At 39.8% G+C, this 21,751-nt stretch overlaps 1 protein-coding gene across 1 annotated transcript in view; it reads left to right on the top strand.

Moving 5' to 3' along the window:
* Positions 1 to 21,751, top strand: part of PLCE1 (phospholipase C epsilon 1) — an 838,097-nt gene that overhangs the window by 348,007 nt on the left and 468,339 nt on the right. Inside the window, exon 4 of the mRNA XM_044055634.1 lies at positions 12,055 to 12,200. Coding sequence (XP_043911569.1) covers positions 12,055 to 12,200 — 146 coding nt within the window. The remainder of the gene's footprint in view (positions 1 to 12,054; positions 12,201 to 21,751) is intronic.

Raw genomic sequence — 21,751 nt, 5'->3', positions numbered from 1 at the left:
TTCATCATTGTATTTCATCAGTAACTACATGTACTGTAAACCACATTGGTCAAAAAATTGCTTGAATTCACACTTAGTTTTGTCAGTAATAACCACTCTTGTTTTTTTGTTAGTTACTTGCATTCTGTGTTTGGAAACTTTTTAATAAAACAAGGCAATTCAAACTTTTAATAAAACAAGGCATCAAACTTTTAATAAAATAAGGCATTGCCTTGTTTTATTAAAAGTTTGAATGTTCCTACTATTCGTGTTATTCCTTTAATTTGTAAAGTCTGCCAACTCATTGTACTCCCAAAAAATATGTTCCCAATTACCTCTTTCTTCCCCATCATACCTACAACATTTGCAATCTACCTATGGAAGGATTCTTTGAAGTATGCTTGGGATATAAAGATGCAAACATTCCCATGCAAAGATCCTAAATATTCTAGACTTTGTTGCACATTTGGGAGCCATACATATATCCTTTCATAGTTTCTTTGTGAATTGTTTATCCAGTCTCTCTTCTTAGTCCTTTTTAACCTCTTCTGACTGCTTCCTATAATTGTCATACAGTATTTTATATGCCCTACTAATTATCCACTTTTAACAGCAGCTTCTGTTCTAGATTCTAGTAAAACCTCTACTAGTGCTAGTCTTTCACGTAAGATCTCCATATTCCTTTCTCTTTGCGTATGGTCTGATATCATTCCTTGATGGGGAAGACGGTCTCTAACCTGCAGTCAGAATGTATTCTTGGTCTCATCCTATCGTCTTCCCATCTCTAGTTATTTGCTCCCAGTACCTTGGTTCCTTTCCAGTTTTCTCCTGTAAATTCCATCCCCCTCTTGACTATTCCATGTACCCCTAATTGCAGTCATCCCTATTGGCAGACTCTCCTTTCTCCATTCCCATGTTGGCTTAGCTCTTAGAATATTTCCTGCTACTTTATTATTAAAATATTCTGTATGGTTATTGTTATTCAACTTAAGGATCTGCATCCATAATCTCAGTCTGGTTTTATTTCTTGAGCTTCCCCTGTTTCATCATCATCCCTTTCTGCTTGAAATATATATAGGAACCTTAACTGTGTAGCTCTGAAATACCCCTTCAATTTACATTAGAGGTTGCTACTAAAAAGCCACCAAGTTTAAAAGTACAAATAGAATTGGGTAGGTACGTGGGAAAAATCCAAACATCAATGCAGTCAAACAGCAATTTTAAACTCATGATGCCTTATAAAAGGGAGGTTTATAAATGTAGTCATGAATACATTTCTTTTTTTATCAGGTCTTCCCGGTTCACTGTACATCGGCTGTGGATTGTTGCCTTATAGTCATCTTTACTTTGTACATGCACAGTGCCCAAGTAAGAATAAAGGACTCCATATATGACAGTTTTCATTTATTTCGTGGCACTAGTATTGCTGTGTCATATATGAAAGCATTTGGCTTCAAGATTTATGTTATTTTAAGCAGTGTGTTGAGGCATCTGTTTATGTGCTTTATATAATATTTTGAAAAAGGAAAGCTCTTAGATACGTTGGTACACCTGTTACAACAGAGTGAATCTCTTGTGCTGTAAAGTGGCTAGATTTTTTTAATGAGAATAAAAATGCTAATAAGCAGTCATATTGTGACGTGGATGGTCATGTCATGACGCCAGGATGCTGCATTTTCTGTACTTCTTTTAAAAGCATATTTTGTTATGTAGTCATAATTGTTATTTCTTTGGTCACTATGAATATGCATTGAGTGTTTTGAAAGTGAAATTCCTCACATAACCTAGTTTTGACTATGGAAGATAGATTGAAACTAATCCAAAAAGGGAAAGGGTAGGAGGATTAATTTGGAGAAGGCCAAGTGGCTAACTAAGCTGAATACTACGTGAAACTGAAAAAAAAGGTGTGTCATATATTTTGATTTCTATGCAGAAAGTTCCAGCCACTTAAAACTACAGTTTTGATTACTAGACCAGTAATGTAATGAACAGTATACACAAAACACAGTCATCACTGGCAGCTGACTGTCAGAGTTTGAGCATGTGTTTTACAGTAAAAAAATAATAATAATAATAACGCAAAAAATTGTGAATGGTTTGACTTTATGTGTATATCATTTAAGGCATTTCTGTGACAGAAGGTCAAGTGCATCAATATACGTAGGATAGTGATGTCATGGAGGTTTAGCTGCATAAGAAAATGTTAAAACATCTGCAGCTATACCCTTCTGTGCTGAAGCAACATAAGTAGTCTCCCAGAACACCAATTTCAGACGTTTCAGTGCTAACACCATCTGCCTTCTGTATGCAGCGGCTAAATATACCTTGTTTGCTGATGTTTAACTTTTATACACACACACATGTGTATATATATATATATATATATATATATATATATATATATATATATATATATATATATTTGATAATATAATGAATGGTGGAACTGTTTCATGATCGACACAAAAACATTGACCATTAATTATAGCAACAATGTACCAGAGTGACTCACAGTACATCGACAAAGGAAAAAAATCATTTTCCAATATACTACCCTCACATTTAGCTCAAATTTGTCTGAATAGTTAAAAAGTTATGAGAAGGGCTTTTTTAAGCTGCATGTTAGCGTTAGGTTTGACACGCATTACTAAGGTGAGCAGCAGGAAGGAAGGAATAGAAAGGAAGAAATGATAACAGACTTACCATCGATATACAGTGGAGCAGCCAGGAATTCTTTGGTGTGAAACACTTCACTGTCAGAGTCAGAAATACCATCATTATTTATTCGGACAGTTGCTTACTTGTTGCTAACATATTTTATGCAGTTAACTGACTGAGGCATTTTTGCTGGGTGTTTTGTATTGTTTTGCAACATGAGGTTGCCAAGGTTTAAAGATAATAATGATTCTGGTCACTTTGCTTTCCACTAACTTATAGGAAGTTTATGTTAAATGTAAGTATTTTATATGTTAAACAGTACATAAAGCATGCCTATTTACTATATTTTATTAGTGTTAATTCTAAAATATTATATGTTTTGATTCACTCTAATTGTTTTTGAATATTGCGTTGGGTATTGTAATATTTCCTCTTCCATTGAATATGCATGTGTGTGAGAAAGAGAATATTCTGTTCCCACGTTAAACTTTTACTTACCTTGTACATACATGTTGTGTCTTTCGGCTTTTCCCGTTTAGGGGTCGCCACAGCAGAACTCCGATCCGCTAATGATTGGCAGTAGATTTTTATGTGCCGAGTTGCCAGCTCTGACGCACAACCTTCAACGAAGGTACGCCCATTCATGCATGTGTCCACACCGAAGACGCTCTAGCTGAGAATCGAACAGGACAACGTTCATAATGATTGGTATTAGGATGGACTGGACGGTCAGAAGTGGTGGCTCGATTGTATTAGTTGTATAGGTTTGAGAAACGTTTGGAGGAGACTGCAGGACTGTGCAAGTGGACCTTACTAGAAAATAATAGTGCTAAAAACAGGCACTGTATGACTTTTTACCTTGGTGTGGCACAGTCATTTGTAAAAGAACTACAACTGCAAAACAGTCTACGAGTTTGCTGTTTGACAGAAAAGCTTGCTTGTGTGAGAGCAAATAAAGAAAGGTGACAAATTTAACTTCATCTGCTCCTTAACTGGATGTTTGTTTCTTGTTTGCTTGAGTATGTTTGTTGAATACTTGTTTTTTTTTCAGTTAACTTACTACAAGTTGAACAGTGTGTCTAGGCTTGAATTGTAGCAGATTGTAGCATGTGGAGAAAGACAAAGACATTCCATTTTTTTGTATTTTAAATAGTCATTCTTTCTCTATGTTGGTGCAAATGCAGAGTAAGAATAATAAATACATGAGGTGTCAGAAGTAGAAGCCGTCACTTAGAAGATGCAGATGGGTCCCCCCCATGAAAAACACTTTCTTCAGTCTTTAAGATATTATCACTGCACGAATATGTTAAAGTGTATTTTTTTTAGGTTTTATGTATACTTGAGTAATTTCATTCAGTAGAGGCTCAACATTTATGTTTAGAGTGGGTGGGTCTACAGGATTGGAGTGGAATAAACAAGGAGACACATATGTACTTATGGGGAAGGAAAGTCAAAAAAGGGATGGGGTGTTACAGAGGAGTGGGAGAGGTTGGAGTGTAAGATCAGGGCAATGACTGCAGGCTGTGGTTAAGGAGGTGTGACCATCAGGGCATTAAATCAGCACAGGTTATGCCCCCAGGTTATAACTTGTTAACACTGATGCTGCTTTGGCAGATGTGACACAGTGTGTGGCACCTGGCTAGCTCTCGTTATAAGGTCTAAGCTCCAGATATGGCATCTGCTTTAATTCCAAGGTGCATGGTATACTTCTGAATAATAGGGTAGTGATGCAGTGTGTATAACGGGTTCATAGTTCGCCATATGTGCCTCTGTGATGGCAATTACAGTTCAGAGAGGAAAAGCATCAAGTATCCCTTTGATCTGTGTTGTTTAGTTGGTTCCCGGTAAGGTTTATTCTGGTGTCATATGTAATCTTATGCATTTTGTACTTCTTTTTTTTTTTTTTTTTTTGGTCTACTTATAACCAGAATTTCTACAATGTTTTTCTTTAATTTCTCATGTAAACTATGTGTGTAACATAATCTTTGTATTATCTGTATGTGGAGCTTTTCTCCCCAGGACTCCATTGAAAACGGGTTTTTTTAGGCCCAATGGACTATCCTGGTTAAACAACTGCAAATAAATAAATAAATAATGAAAGCTGTACTCTTACTACATTACTGAAGTATGGTTGCTTCAGCTGTTGCTTTTGCTTTCTTATTTACAAGAGCTGTTTAATCAGACTGTTTAATCACTTTCACATTATGTTAAGAATTGCAAAATGTCTTTGTTTCCAAAACTACCAAGACTAGAGTATGTTAGGCTATCAAAGTAAAGCAGGCCAGACTCAGAGTAGATTATATTAAGTAGGCAGTATAAACCGCTGCATGGAGGATGTCGGAAGTTTTATCTTCCATAAAAAAAATATTTTCCTTCAGCTGTGTTTTTCTTCTTTTTTTTTTTAAACATTTTACCATTTGAGTGGTATAAGAGGAAGTTATAATTGCAGTAACTGTCTAATGGTCACTGTAAACAGAATAAGTTAGCTAATTTTGTGTCAGGCATTTGTTTCGTTTGTTAGACATCTGCATCCTGCAGTGTTACTGCATTTTGCATGCCTCCTGACACTGGAGAGCTATTCCCCCCATACTCCTGCTACTTATAAACACTAACTCCCTGATCACTCTAAAGGGAATACTCCCAAGTTACCGCAGACTTGGATTTCTCTTTCTTATTTGTACTTTTCTTGTCAGAGAGTTTCAGGTCTGACATGTTGCCCTTATGCCCACACTCTCACGCACATACACACACACACACACACACACACATATATATATATATATATATATATATATATATATATATATATATATATATAATTGGATATATTAACTCATTCTTCGCTCTACCAAATATTGCAGACGAGTAAGCATCACCCAATATGTAGCCACGCTGGAGATAAAAGCTTGCTTTCAAAGTAAGCTTTTATCCCATACGTGGTAGCAAAAACTTCGTTCTCTGTGATATTAAAAAAAAAAGTTACAAAATACAGGAGAGGAACAAATATTGAGCATTACTCTTTTCCTTCAAACGTATTTTTTGTAGGGTGAGAATGCTGTGATGCGAGGCACACACAAACTTATATATACCAACTCCAAATGGCCAGCCATGCAAAAATTAATATTTCAAAAAATAACAGTCTGAGATTTAGTATCTGCAAGTTTGGATTTTCAGCAGTTCCACACCTCGAGTTTCACCAAAGCAGGGCCGAAGATTTCATGTGGTTACCCATCTGATCTTTGTAAACCTTTGGACAGTTTATTTAGTGAATATTAGAACGTAAGATACAATGCAGTTTTATAGAATGAATACAATTCAGTTGCAACATTAAAAATTATAAATGCTTACAAAGGTGGAAATTGACAAACTGTCAGGTAAGGAAATGTAATTCTTCACTAGATATGTTGAATAAGGCAACAAAACACGGCTGCAAAATGTGCATCTTGTTCACTGTATAGAAATTAACATTTTGCGTTGTTGCATTCATGAGTGCAAAGAAGTTTTTTTTTTTTTTGTTTCTTCAGAAGCATGATGTTGTACTATAGTTATCACATTTTTATAGATCACATGATTACTGCCTACTGTCCAAACTCCCTTATTTTATACCACAATTTGAATTTGCCTTTAGTATGTTTCAGGGTATAAGTTCGCCAAGTGTTTGGGGTTTCCAATACCACAAAGGGAATGGACCCCATTCCTATGTCAGGGTACAATTAGAAATCATGAAATTAGTATGTGCTCCCTGTGGTCGCATGGGTTTCCGTTTCCTCCCACATCCCAAAGACATGCTGTAGGTGGATTGGACACTCTAAGTTGGCCCCAGGTGTGAGTGCATGCATGTGTGTGCCTCCTCTGGAAGGTTGGGCAGCGGGCTGGCAACCCGACACTGTAAAACTACACTGCCAATCATAAGCGGGCAGGTGATCTGCTGTGGCGACCCCCTAACCGGGAAAAGCTGAAAGAAGAAGTATTGTTTCATCCTCTGATGTTAGCTAAGAATGCTACAATATGAACAATCCCATGATATGATAAATCAGAAGTAAAAGGATGAGGAGAGATTGACAGGATCCATTTATTATAGTGACATTCTAACTAGTTTCTCAACAGTATTTTTATATATTTAATGGTGTTAATCTCTCCTTTTTCCTGAATGTAGACAGGGTCTCTTTATTTTTGATGGAAACTGAGAATGTTCTGGATAAGATGAGTTTAGAACACTTCAAGCAAGAAAAGAAAGTAGCTTATTTGGAAGCTGATTTGCTTTCATTTAAAGGTCGTGCTTACAGTGATTATAGGATGACATTACAGCAGTGATAAATAAGTATGTGCTATCTTTCATTCACATTATGTGGTTCTCCATCTAGGATTTCTGTGGATATAATAAATGCATTTTAGTAAAAATTGACATTATTGATTGAGCTAAGTAGACACTTAATGTAACAGATGTAGCTAATTGGGCATAAGAGTGCAGTAATAAGTAAATGCAGCTAAAGGAGGACATTGACAAATGTCACAATTATTTGTTCCTTCCTGAGATGATGCAAGTAATCTTCAAAAAATTGTTTCAAATGTTCTCTTGCTGCTATAGTGTTAATCCCTTACAAATCCTAGATCGGTAAGGCCTTTTTCAGGACTAAAAGGATATTATCGTATAAGAAATGGTTCTGGCCAGAAAATTGGGAATTATTTTGTGATTTCAAGGGAGGATTAAGTACTTCATTTTTTAAAGTGTATGTTGTATAAAGGACTCATTCTTAAAAATAAAATATGAATTTGATGCCTTGTCCAAGAGGGAATCAGAAGTAATATGTTTTTCAGTGTGAGAACTGCAGTGGACTGTGATTCTGAAAATCTGAAATGTGTCCTTATTCAAAACACAACATCTGCACCACCACCCCAAGAAGTAGCAGACACTGATACACACATGTATGGTTAATAGTGTTTCGTTCAGTGTTGATGATTTTTTTTTTTTTTTGTGAATTACTTTGTTACATATAACCTCATAAAAGAAAATAAAACTAGGTTGGCATATTTTCATGAATTCCTTTATTACTTATAGCCTTGCTAAAGAAACCAGTAGTATTCTTGGGAGTAGTGTTTTCCTCTGAAAGTGTACCATTTAAGGCAGACTGGGGCAATTGCTTAAGATTGCTTACTGATGTACTGTACTACACCTCAGAGGAAGAGGCTTTTATGCTGTCTTATATGGTAAAAAAAAAAATATATATATATATATATATATATATGTATATATATATATGTGTGTGTGTGTATATATATATATATATATATATATATATGTATGTGTATATATATATATATATATATATATATATATATATATATAGCTATATAGATAGATAAATATAGATAAATAAATATAGATAGATATGTATGTGTGTGTGTGTGTGTGTGTGTGTGTGTGTGTGTGTGTGTGTGTGTGTATAGGGTCATAGCAAGTTAGTAGGCTATTGGCTCTGAGACCCTTACAAGCCTAGCTAAGAATTTAGCCCATGTTCAGACGTCAGCACCTGGTGCCCCTGGCCAGCAGGGACACAGGTGGAATCCCAGGGGTTTATTTTCTGTTCCCCATCCAGTTACCCAGGTTGCGCTTAAAAAGGGTTAATGAGGTACTCTACTTGATGTGGACCGGGAGTCTGTTCCTCAGAATGGGGAGTCTCTGGGACACATATCAAGTCCCATTGATGTCACAGACCAGGTTGAGGTTGCGCATGCGTGTTACTTTAATGGAGCTTGACTTGAGGATATCCAACAGTCCCATCAAGGCGAGGTCTGATATTGCTTTGTATGCCAGACAGAGGTCACCTCTGAGGAGTCTGTAGGAGACTGAGTAGAGGGACAGGGCTTTTAGCCTATCTGTGTAGGGTAGGTGTCTGAGGCCCTGGATTCTCCTTGTGGGGAACCTCTGTGGTCTCTCCAACTGCGGTATGTGCTTTGTAAGGTACATACTGAAAGGGGCATTCTTATAAGGGAAGAATACAGGGATGTTATGATCACCTTGTCCCTGGATGAGATACCCTTATTAATGAGATGAGCCATGTAGAAAGCTTTCCTTTCAGCAGAGGCAATATAGTGGTCAAAAGTCAGTTTGCTTTCAACCTGGGTGCCCAAGTCCCTCAGGACTGATTGCTTGCTTAGGACCTTGTTATGAATGTGATAATTTGTGAGGGCATCACTCTCCCAAAAGGGGATGATGATGCATTTTTTGGTATTCAGTTTGAGGCCATATTTCTGGCACCAGTAATTTGTATGGGTGAGACCCTCTTGGAGGATGTCCACATCACTAGCGGAATTGATGGTAACGCCCAGCTTGCAGTCATCTGCAAACTTGGTCAGCCATAGCCCACTGGTTTTGGCCTTCACCTCAGAGACATATATCCCAAACAACAAAGGCCCCAAGACCAATCCCTGGGGTACACCGGTTGTTACGGGTTGACTGCTTGAGATGGCTTCCCCTGTTTTGACTAGGTGGGTTCTATCAGTGAGCCAGTTTGCTACCCATCTTTTAACATGCACTTTGATGCCTAGTTGAGAGAGTTTATCTACTATACCCGAGTGGGGAATAGTATTGAAGGCTTTGGCCAGATCAAGTTACGCAGTGTGCACTGTCTTCACCTTGTCCATGGCTTTGGTGACTGTCTCAAAAAAGTCAACCAAATTTAACAGCCATGACCTCCCCTTGTTGAAACTAAAGGTTGCCTATGTACTTGTTAATGAGGTCATGATAAACTGTTCCATGGCCTTGCAAATCAGGCTAGTTAGGCTGATGGGTCTATAATTTCCTGGATCAGTGGATACTCCACCTTTGTGCAAAGGGATGACAGTGGCTGTTCTCCACTCTGCTGGGATGAAGCCGATATGTACACACACACACACACACACACACACACACACACACACACATACATATATATATATATATATATGTTTCCACTCAGTTTTGTCAAGTATGGCCTAGGTCAACATCTGTTTTGTTGATGCACTTTGGTCAGTAAAATAGATGGCTGACGTGTGCAAGATCAACAATCTCTGGGTTTGAGGAATATGGACCTTCCCCCAGTGATTGTCTGATTTTGGAGTTAGTATATATAACTAGCAGTGGGTGTGGAGGTTCTAGGGGGGCTTATCTTCCTAGATAAAAATCTGTTTTAGAGTTCATAGCTCAAGAGACATGTGGTTAATCTGGGCTAAACTTTAGGTGGCTTGGGGACGCTGCAAGACTCAGTAACACGTGAAGCTCAGAAATATCTTGTCCACTAACAGCTCCTCTTTTCTTCTACCCTTTGGTTTTCAGACTACGTTCCAGCTCTGGAAATGTGTTTAATTCCAGAGTTTGAACACTGTCTCTAGCAAAAATAAAGCATTTTATGGAATATGACTTTTGCAGACTAGATCAGAAACTCACTTGAAGAGGTTAATTCTTAAAACTTATTTTTCTTTCAGCAGCCTTATCTGTTGAAAGCAGAATTGCATTTCTTGTTTGTTTACCTTCAGTCAGGTAGTGAGACATATTTTTCTAGTTAAGTGAGAAGGACTGAACAACAACAGATGAGATGCAATTAAATGGGATGTTGCTGACCTTCTAGAGCACAAAGTCTCAGAAATCACCTAGACCACAGTGCCACAGTTTGGTGAAGTAAACGGCAAGCAGTTGCACAAATATGGGTCAGAAGAAGTAAACGTATAGCTGTAACTGAAACAGGGGTAAGCTAGTATCACTAAAAAGATATGATACATTTTTAGAAGTTGTTGGAAATGCAGAAGTGCTTACATTTCAAAGAAGTATCTGCATTTTAATAAATCAGTACAGTAATCCCAAGGTGGATATCTAAAGTCCAAAATCGCATAAGAAATCTACCACAAGGCAATGGACGGTCAACTCCAGAAAGTAAGCCAACAATATTACAACAGTGTAAAACGCAATTTATTTAAGCTTTAAAAATTCACCAGTAGCTTTTAGTTCTCTAAAAAATAGACTTCATCAGAGTAATAACCAGTGTTGTACACTAAGTTTTTATACAGAATTCCGGCAATGACAGTATAAACAGAATTAACTATAAACCAATGAATTTTATGTGTAAGAAATGCATTATATATTTATTTATTGATTTTACATTTGTCTACCGGGGAGGTCGGACTGGACAGAGCTGTCCATTTTCAGGAGAGGGCTGGGGAGAAAAGCTCCAGAAAAATTGCTAACATACTATAGTGCTGCGGTAGCATTGTCACCTCACAGTAAGACGCTGTCCGGTTAGATTCTCAGCTAGAGCGTCTTCTGTGTGGAGACATGCGTGAATGGGCGTACCTTCGTTGAAGGTTGTGCATTAGGCCTGGCAAGCCAGTACGTAAAAATCAACTGCCATTCATTAGCGGACCGGAGATCCGCTACGGCGACCCCTAACCGGGAAAAGCCGAAAAACACAAACAAACTATTTACACATTCAGTTATAAAAGTATAGCAAACAATAACATATGATTGCATAAGACATTTACATAAGCATTGTGGTTTAGACATACATATTAGCATATGTACATACATATACATTCAGCATATATAGTATTGTGGTATTTTTACTGTTGAGATTTCACTTTAGCTAATATTAGCTGTTATGTACTTCACAGATAAAGATTCTAGTTGTCTACTGATGTACTATGTTCTTCATCTGTAAATATGTTGTAAGTAATTGCTATGTAAATTGTTAATCTCTATGTAATCCAATGTAACTACTGTCTGATTATTTTAACTGTGGAGCTTTTCTCCCCGGGCCTCCGCTGAAAATGGACCTACGTCCAGTCGGACACTCCCGGTCAACGAATATAAATAAATAAATATATAAATAAATTAGAGTGTATAATTTTCAGTTTAAATTTGTTTTTAAAAGCCATTGGTTTATAGTTAATTGTGTTCATCCTGTGATTGGTAGAGTTTTGTATAAAACCTGAGTGTACAGCACTGGTTATTATTTTGATAATGTGTGTTTTTTACGGGACAAAAAGGTACTGGTGAATTTTTACAGCTTAATTAAATTGTGTTTTACGCTGTTGTGATATTGTTGGCTTCCTTTTTGGAGTTGGACCGTCCATTCTGTTGCGGTGGATTTCTTATGCTATTTTAATAAATCACACATGACTTATGTGATATTTTGCTTGAGACTTCATAATATAAAGTAAAACTAATGTGTGCTGAAGACTTGCTTTGTATGTTAAACCGTTCATGATATTTTTATGTAATTGTAGTTTGTGCTATAATCATGGTTTTGCTAGAACTACTCAAACAGTCCTGTAGATGAAGTTTTAAAAAAAAAGCAGTGAAGATTTGCTCTTGTTTAACAAATGCTGTGATCATTGTGCTGTATTTTTGTATTTTTAGCAGCTGTGTTTTTGTCTATGCTTCAGGTTAGCTCCTGGGTGACGTGGTTGATCTTGACTGCAGGCTCCATGGAAGAGAAAAGGGAGGTCTTCTCATACTTAGTACATGTGGCAAAGTGCTGCTGGAACATGGGCAATTACAATGCCGTCATGGAATTCCTGGCAGGACTCAGGTACGGGCAACTACAAAGGAAGCATCAAAGGAGACATTAGAAACCTTTTTTTTTACTTATTAAATGAAAACCACTTTGATAAAAGGAAGACTTGGCAAGCAATCTAGAAATGCGTTCAGTAATTAACTTGTCAGCACTGTGGTTTACAAATTCAGAAATTATTTCATAAAGGGCAAGATTAAAAATATATAGGTCTCCTCAGGATCAGGATCAAACTAGTTGTAGTTTGTGTTTCACAGCAGCATGTTTGAGTTGATATACATGTTAATTAATGTGCAGTGTTTTAATGAAAGAGTTTTAACGCAGCAATATGTGAACCATTTTTTATTTATTTATTTTTAGTAATACATGCCTTGTACCAATGGGGAAATTAATTATTTTTCCTTAAAATAACAAAGAGAAAATCTTGACCTGAACTGCTATTTTATTTGGAAAAGCTTAGTTTCATGGCATTTCTTGTTCTACTTAATATTAGTGTTAAAATCAATGGTACTGTCCCCTTGATGCTGTGGAAGTAACAGTAAAGCTGTTCAGATCATGCTTTTAATTACTGTCAGCTGTTGGCATGATCCTGTCTAATAAAAATGCTTGAATAACACAGAGTTTGGCAGTAGTAATGCAGCAACACTGCATTAGCTCCCATTTTTTGTAAAACATAAGGGTCATGTATCTTTCTTTCAGCATCTTTATATACTCGTGACAGAGGGAATTATTTAATTTCCTTTTTATTTTGGTGTTAAGTACTGAGGGCATACAACAACAAACTTTCTCTTATTTGTAATAGCCTTATATTATTGCAAACTGGACGGTGGAAAAGTTAAATGGGTAGAACACACAAAAAATCCCTGCGGCTGTGAGTATGATGCTGCACTGGGTTACTCAGTGTCCCCTCAAGCAATGGAAAGATTTTGGATTAGGTCGTCGGGGGAGTCGGGAGTGATTCCCAGCATTCAAGATCAGGGAAGGCACCAGTGACAGACAATTGTCTGTTTTGTTGTGGCCAAAAAAATTAAAAAAAAAAAAAAAAAAAAAAAGATGCAGTGTAAAACAGTACAAGCAAAAGTGGCAAGAAACAGCAAGCTTGGGGAGACGGACAAAAGATAGGACAGACAGGAAGAAAATCTCTTCCCAATCTTAATGCTATTATGCAATACTCACTCTGTGGTCCTTCACCTAATCCCATTTTCACCACTGCCATGCCACACAGACACACAAAGGCAGGCAGACACACGGGAAACTCTGTTTTACCGCAAAATTTGACTACTGTCTACTAGGTTAGTTACCTAAGTTAAAGGATTTTCCACCTTTGTTAATTGTATGCCTCAGTTCCACAAGATCTACTTCTCCTGGTATTTCCTATTTTGGCTGAACTTCTAGTAAACCGAGCTATAAAAATGGTTCTCCTCTAGGGAAAGGAAGATTGAGGTTATTCAGTTTTGATGTTCATCGTGTTACCCTGCTGCAGTCATCACACTTGGGTTATCCTGTCGTCAGGCGGTCCCGCAGTCGGCCGGAATTCCAAAGTCTTGGTCCGGCATCGGTTGCTGTCACCTCTTCTCTGACGTCAGTGCGCCAGGGGTATATATAATGCAACCAACGCCATTTTCTTCAGTCTTTCTTGCCACGCGGTGCCAAAAGCAAAAGCAGTTTGCAAGTGCCGGTCGGCCGACTCCTGAGATTTTCAAATTCGAATTTCAGACCGAAATCTTCTGTAAAGCTAAGTACCCCATTGGGGAAACTTTTCTTGCCTCAGCCCGATGTCAGAAAAAGTTAACAATTGTATTTCTTGTGGGAAGCAAATACCTTATAAGGATTTTCATTCTTATTGCATACCTTGCCTAGGCCCAGACCACGACGTCACTTCTTGTCGGTTTTGTGCTAGGTTTAATAAGCGTACTATTAAAAAACACTTTGATTTTGCACGACACTACTTCGGTAGGAAATTTAACTACAATATGCCGTCGGAGCAACCGACTACCGGCGTGCACAAAAAATGCAGGGATAAGGACAGGCAGCCCAGGCCTAAGCCAGATTCAGAGGCCCCGGCTGATCCGGTCTCCTGTTCTCTGGTCCTCAGTGAGGCTCCGACGCAGCCCCTGACTACCGCAGATCTGGAACCCGAGACCGCTACGGAAATTTTGACGGAATGTACCAGGCCGACGCAGCCTTTTACTTCAGGCCCTTCCGACGACTTTGCTTCTAAAGACGTTGGTGCTACAGAAACGCCATTGGTTTCTGAAGGCATTTTCAGACCGACGACTCTCACCATTAAAACGTTTTCTAAGTCGAAGACTCCTTCTAAATCTAAAAGGACTGCACTTCAGTCTCCTGTTCAAGGCCCTATGCCTAAGAAACATATGCTCAAAATGGCTGAAGATTTGATTTCTTTAATCAGGGGTTCACAGGCCCCTCCTGACAAAATGTCTAGACAAGAGGAAGATTTTGCTTCCTCTGAGCAAATGTCCATTTCTTCAGACTCCTCTGAGGACCAAGACTATTCCTTCTCTCCTTATGAAGATTCTGATGCTGAGGACTCTATTCCCTCAGCTTCTCCTCCTGAAGACTACTCCTTTGGGGAAACTTTACACACTATGAGGGAACATTTTCACTGGGAGGGTCAAGACTACTCTGATTCAAAGAAAAGGCTCAGAGAGTTTCTTTTACTCCCCCAACACAGACCACTTGCCATCCCACCAGTTTTGGACATTGTGGTTGATGTCCACTTAGAATCCAGTTTCAACCCAGACTCTCTACCTCCTGCCCCGGCTAAGCCTGACAGATATTACAGAGTGCCTGATTTACACAAATTTCTTTACAAAAGCCCAGTAGCTGACCCAGAGACCATCTCCCAGGGTCCCAAGGGGGCTAAGTCTTCTATGGCTAAAAACCCAGTACCTTCTGAGAGGGATTCCAGAGCACTAGGCAGGTGGGGGAAAAAGGTTTACACCTCAGCCACACTAGCTATGAGGCACTGAATTGTCAATTTCATATGCTTAAGTATCAGCAATTTCTAATCTCTCAGTTAAAGCAAAGAATAAACACTCTCCCTCAACAATCTGAATTGAAAGAAGTACAGGATCTGTTGCACGCCACTGAGCAGGTGAGCAAACATACCTTACAATGTGGGTTTGATTCTTTGGAGGCCTCCTGCAGAGCAGCTGTCACTGGGTCTGTTATACATAGGCATGCTTGGTTAAAGGAACAAACTCTGCCTGATCATGTTAAAGCAAAACTACTAGATGCTCCCTTACAGCAGGATGTTCTTTTTGGAGTTAAAGCAGAAGAAGTTTTAAAGAAAATGGAAGATAAGGCAAAATCTATGCAGACAGTCAAAGATTTTCTACAAGTACAACCACCTCGCTTCAGCAGAAACTGGCCAACAAAAAATTGGTCCTTTCCAGCCACTGACAGACCGCAGAGGGGTAAATACAGACGCCCAAGGGGCAGAGGACAACCACAAGCCCAGTATAAACCTCACCAATGGGGCACTACAACACAGAAGGGAGGAGAAGACAGGTCTCAATCCACCAGAAGGCAAACTCAATGACTTGCACCTCATCTGGCAAAGCAATACTCTCTTGGCAGCCCCTTGGGGGGGGAAACTCGCACTTTTTGCAGACAACTGGCACATAGTCACAAAGGACAAATGGGTCCTAGACATAATTTTACGAGGATACAGATTCCACTTTCACACCTTGCCAATGAAAAGAGGAATGCCAAACTTGCCACAAAATCAACGGGCAGAGGAACAAAAGCAAATTACAGCTCTCATGGACATGAGAGCCATTCAACTGGTACCTACTCGAGAGCAAGGCCAAGGATTTTACTCAAGACTCTTTCTAGTGCCCAGAAAGGACAATGCCTGGAGACCAATTCTGGACCTTTCAATTCTAAACACTTACTTACAAGTACCCAAATTCAAGATGCTAACACTACACCAGCTACTTCCCATGTTGGGCAAGGAAGCATGGCTAGTAACGTTGGACCTCAAGGAGGCGTACCTGCATGTCCCTATCAGACAAAGTTGCAGAAGATACCTCCGTTTCATTGCAGGTTCAACCCATTACCAATTCTCTGCACTGCCCTTTGGCTTATCTACTGCGCTCAGAGTTTTCACAAAATGCCTGGCACCAGTAATTGCATACTGCAGACAAAGATGAATTCAAATATATCCATACCTGGACGACTGCCTCATCCAAGCAGAAAGCAAAGATATTCTCTTACATCATCTGGCCTTTGCAAAGCATCTACTAAACTGCCTGGGGTACACAGTAAACGAAAAGAAGTCAAAACTAGTACCCTCACAAAAAATGACATTCCTGGATGTCAGCTTGAATACAATGGCCCAGAAGGCTTATCTTATGCCAGACAAGCAACTACAACTGACTCAATATTTCAAGACAATGGCAACAAAGACCCAATTAACTGTAAGAAAAATTCTGCAGGCTTTGGGCTTCATGGCATCTTGCATACTAATAATACCATTTGCAAAGCTGCATATGAGGAAATTACAGTGGTACCTAAAAAGCGTATGGTCTCAACACAGCCACAGCTTGGACACAATGATATCTCTCATTCCCTGCCTACAACAGGAATTTCTATGGTGGTCACAGGCATGTCACCTCAACAAGGGTCAGCCTTTCACCTTGCCCCCAGCCAGGCAGACTATCACAACAGATGGATCAGACTACGCCTGGGGGGCACACATGGCAGGACAATGCATTCAAGGCCTATGGACTGCAGATCAAAGAAATCTGCACATAAATCAAAAAGAGATGCTAGCTGTACAGAAAGCTCTGACAGCCTTCAAGGATCTACTACAGCCAGGACAACTTGCAATAAAGACGGGCAACACCACAGTAATGTGGTACATAAACAAACAAGGGGGTACACATTCCTACCCTCTATGCAGGCAAGCAATGATCTTATGGAACACAGCTCTGGGCTACCAAGTCCAGTTACAAGCTCAATTCCTGCCAGGACAGAAGAACACATTGGCAGATGACCTCAGCAGAAACATCAAAGATCCCCACAAGTGGAAACTAGATCCACAAATATTTGCAATGATAACTCAAAAATGGGGCCTTCCAAACATAGACCTGTTTGCCAGTCCTCAAAACTACCGACTGACAAAATGTTGTACAAGGACATTCCACCATCAAGCTTGGAAAGTGGACTCTCTCTCTTTCAGTTGGAAAAACCTGACAGCATATGCCTTCCCTCCATTACCTCTCCTCACAAAGGTTCTTTTGAAGGTCAAAAAGGAGAGACCACGACTGATTCTCATAGCCCCAGACTGGCTACGCCAGCACTGTTACCCGCTATTGAAAAATATGGCCCACAGCCCACCATGGATATTGCCTCAAATACCCAATTTGCTCACACAACAAAACAAACAGATTCTTCACAGCCAGCTCAAAACTTTAAATCTGGCTGCATGGCAAATCAACTAAACATCCAACCAGCTCCTCTTTCGCAAGCAGTTCTGGATGTTATTCTGGAAGCCAGGAGGCCAAGCACCAGGAAGGCTTATTCGGACAGGTTGGTATAATGGTTAAGATGCTGACCTTATAGATAAAAGGTGCAGGGTTTGATTCTTACATTGGGTAGTTGGCTAGGCTTAAAATGGCCCACAAGGGCAGATAGCCTAGTACTAGTCTGTGAACCAAGAATTTGTTGGGTGTTCGGCAGTAGAAGAGCATCATTTTAGCATTAGAGAACTTGGCATAGCTCCTCGTGGTCCCCTGCAGAGTTCCTAAGCCAGCAGAGAGCAGAAAAAGCAACTTTCTTGATCATAAGTATTTTTTAAACTTTTTAGTTTGCATTTTTCGATCTTTTGAGCTTTTTGACTACTGTTTGTGCCTATATTATTGTTTTATTGCCTTATTTTCCTGTTTTTGTGAGCTTATATTGTTGATTGCACTTGTGGACTAAAGTATTGCTTAAAAGTAACAAACAGGCTAATACACTCAAGTGTACCAGCCTTTGATAGCAATTTAGTCGAAAACGAAGCATTTACTGCATTTTTTCCTGTCTGTTTGCAAAAAAACAAAAAAATATTTCTCCTTTCCTAAACTTTCCTAGCTAGTTGTTCCAGTGATCAGATTTTGCTGATCCCTGGGCTTTGTATTTGGTTTCTGTGTTCCTCCATTTTCTTGTGTGGCCAGAGGTAGTTTCTTTACTCACCAGTGGGAGTGGGGAGTACTGAGCTGCTTGTTTGTCCTCAGAAGAGTGGTTAGAAGCAGCAACTAGTAATTCGTTGGCCATTTTGGGTAATTTCTTATTTTTTCCAGCCCCCTGCTATAAAGCACGCTTTGGCGGGCTTTTCTGGCATTAGAGAACTTGGCGTAGCTCCTCGTGGTCCCCTGCAGAGTTCCTAAGCCAGCAGAGAGCAGAAAAAGCAACTTTCTTGATCATAAGTATTTTTTAAACTTTTTAGTTTGCATTTTTCGATCTTTTGAGCTTTTTGACTACTGTTTGTGCCTATATTACTGTTTTATTTCCTTATTTTCCTGTTTTTGTGAGCTTATATTGTTGATTGCACTTGTGGGCTAAAGTATTGCTTAAAAGTAACAAACAGGCTAATACACTCAAGTGTACCAGCCTTTGATAGCAATTTAGTTGAAAACAAAGCATTTACTGCATTTTTCCTGTCTGTTTACAAAAAAACAAAAAAAAACAAAAAAATATTTCTCCTTTCCTAAACTTTCCTAGCTAGTTGTTCCAGTGATCAGATTTTGCTGATCCCTGGGCTTTGTATTTGGTTTCTGTGTTCCTCCATTTTCTTGTGTGGCCAGAGGTAGTTTCTTTACTCAACAGTGGGAGTGGGGAGTACTGAGCTGCTTGTTTGTCCTCAGAGGAGTGGTTAGAAGCAGCAACTAGTAATTCGTTGGCCATTTTGGGTCATTTCCTGTTTTTTACAGCCCCCTGCTATAAAGCACGCTTTAGCGCGATTTAGCGCGGAGCTGCTACCGTTGCACACTAGGGCAGCGCCGGTTAAGCAGATTTAAACTATTAGGGCTACCTAAGTCCACTCTTCAAATTTTCCCTTAAAACTACCTTCCTCAAAGTATACTACTGTTCTATTTAGTGTATCCTACAACTATAAATTATCTCTACTTGACTCCCAAGTAGACTATTCTCTATCTGTATAGCTAAGCACTTGCTCCTACAGTACTTATCACCTCGATACAGCACTCTTGTTATAGAAAGTACCCCAAAAAGCAAACCCCATTTCTCGGTCACCCACATCCCCCAGAACCTTTTTTAAGTTTTTCTGTCTATTCCTTCTAGCATGTCGAGGGATCAGTTGCTAATGTCCTCTCCTGCTCAGCTGGTGAACCTGGGATTATTGAGGCAATGTTACAATTGCCTCATGTACACAGACAACCCTCTCCTCCTCCCACAAAACACAAATACATGCGAGAGATGCAACTATACGGCCAAACTGGAGGCTGAGCTCTCTCAACATAGGACTGGCAAGACCAGACAGGAGGAGAAGGTAACCACACACGCTATAGACCCAGTCTCACATAATACCATCACAACCTCAAATCATACACATAAACACACAAAGACATACTCGGAGGCTCTGATCAAAAATCTACCAAAACAGCAGAGGCCACCAAAGCAGACACCCAAATAACTACCACCTCAGAACACAACACCTGCAACACATAGACCTCACAGTCAGAGTGTCAAGCAGTCACAGCCCTTAAGGCCAAACACAATGCCAGACACACTAGTCATTGGTGACTCCATAGTCAGACACACTGACGTCCCGCTCACCAGACTGAGTAAGGAGAAGGTCACAGTAAGCTGCCTGTCGGGTGCCAGAATCCGCCACATAATGCATGCACTCAGGTCTCTCAACAGCAGGTACAAGTACGACTCAATCATTGTCCACGCTGGTGTTAACGACCTGAGACGTACCTCCTTGGACTACATGAAAAGAGACATAGAGGAGCTCTCTGATTATGTAGCCCAGGCAGGTATGACCCTGACCTTGAGCAGTATCCTACCTTCACCAAGAATGATGCCACAATACAGAGATAAGATGATCAGCTTTAACAATTGGCTTAAACTCTGGTGTCATTCAAAGGGGATCCAATGTCTGTCTGCCTGGGATGACATGCTGGACAAGCCACGCTGCTTCGCAAGGGATGGCTTGCACTTGTCACCCCTGGGATTCCGGATTTTGGCAAAGGCTCTTGCCACCTCCATAGTGCCTTTTTTAGGCAAGGCTCAAATTCTAAACCTACCACCCTAGAACAAAACAAAGAAAAAAAAGTAAGGGTAATGCTGCTCAATGCCAGAAGTCTCAACCTCAAGATGCACGCACTCGAGGCCCTTCTCAGTATGGAGAACATTGATGTCTGTGCTGTGACAGAAACCTGGTTCAAGGCTCCTGAGAGCACCCCAGCACTATCAGGTTTTTACCTCATATCATGCGTTCCGGCCCCAAAACCCGGACAATACCAAGAAAGGAGGAGGGGTATCCATATTCATCAAGGACACCCACACCTCAAGATTGGTGGCATCGCACGATGCATCGGAAACCATCCAGGTGCAATTAACCATAGGCAAGACTGCTCTGCAATTTGTAGCATGTTACAGGCCACCCTCGCAAACTCAGGAACCTCATATGGCCTTCCTGAAAACACTGGAAGGGATAAATGTATCTCCAAACACCATCATACTAGGTGACTTCAACTACCCTAATATAGACTGGGAACACTACTCAAGCCCAAACACTCTAGCCCAAAAGTTCCTGGAATTCATAAACTCAAATGCCATGGAACAACTAGTCACCATCCCCACAAGAGGAGAAAACATACTTGATCTCATCATCACGAACATGGGAGCACAATATTCAACGCCGGAAGTATACCCCTCACTGGTGAGATCTGATCACAAACTAATCTCGCTGGAGGTCCTCATCCCGCCCCCACCCGAAATGAAAAAGACCATAGTAAAGAACTTCTCAAAAGCCGACTTCACACTTCTAAAGACTAGTGTGGTCTCCTTTAAGGCCCCTGAGCCGGCGGTTAACATTACTCAAACCGCTGAATCACTTACAAATGCCTTCTACCAGCACCTGCAGGGCTGCATGGATCAGGCAATCCCAAGCAAAACAAAGACTCTTTGTACCAAAGGCAAGCGTCCAGTCTGGTGGACCCCAGCCATAAACAAACTCTACAACAAAAGGAGAAAGCTACTACAAGATAGAGCAAAATCCTTAAAAGGTAAGGCACCGCTGATCACTATAAGTAAAAAGCTAAGAGCTCTCATAAAATCATCCAAAGCTAATTTTGAGAAAAAAATAGCTAAGGACTCTAAAGACAACCATAAGGCATTCTTTAGCTATGTCAGAAACCTAGCAGGAAACTCCCAGATATGCTCAGAATTAGTTCAAAATGATGTGAAGATTACTGATCCTACAGACATTGCCAACATACTGGCTGACAGGTTCAGTGCAAACTTCTCCTCCCTCCCCTAAAGGAGAGATATCTATACCAAATGATTGTAGCCCCCCAAACATCTCTAACACC

Source organism: Protopterus annectens, chromosome 14.part0 (genome assembly GCF_019279795.1).
Source record: "Protopterus annectens isolate FY-2018-M chromosome 14.part0, PAN1.0, whole genome shotgun sequence".
NCBI lineage: Eukaryota > Metazoa > Chordata > Ceratodontiformes > Protopteridae > Protopterus > Protopterus annectens.
This window is presented reverse-complemented; position numbering and strand designations above follow the sequence as displayed.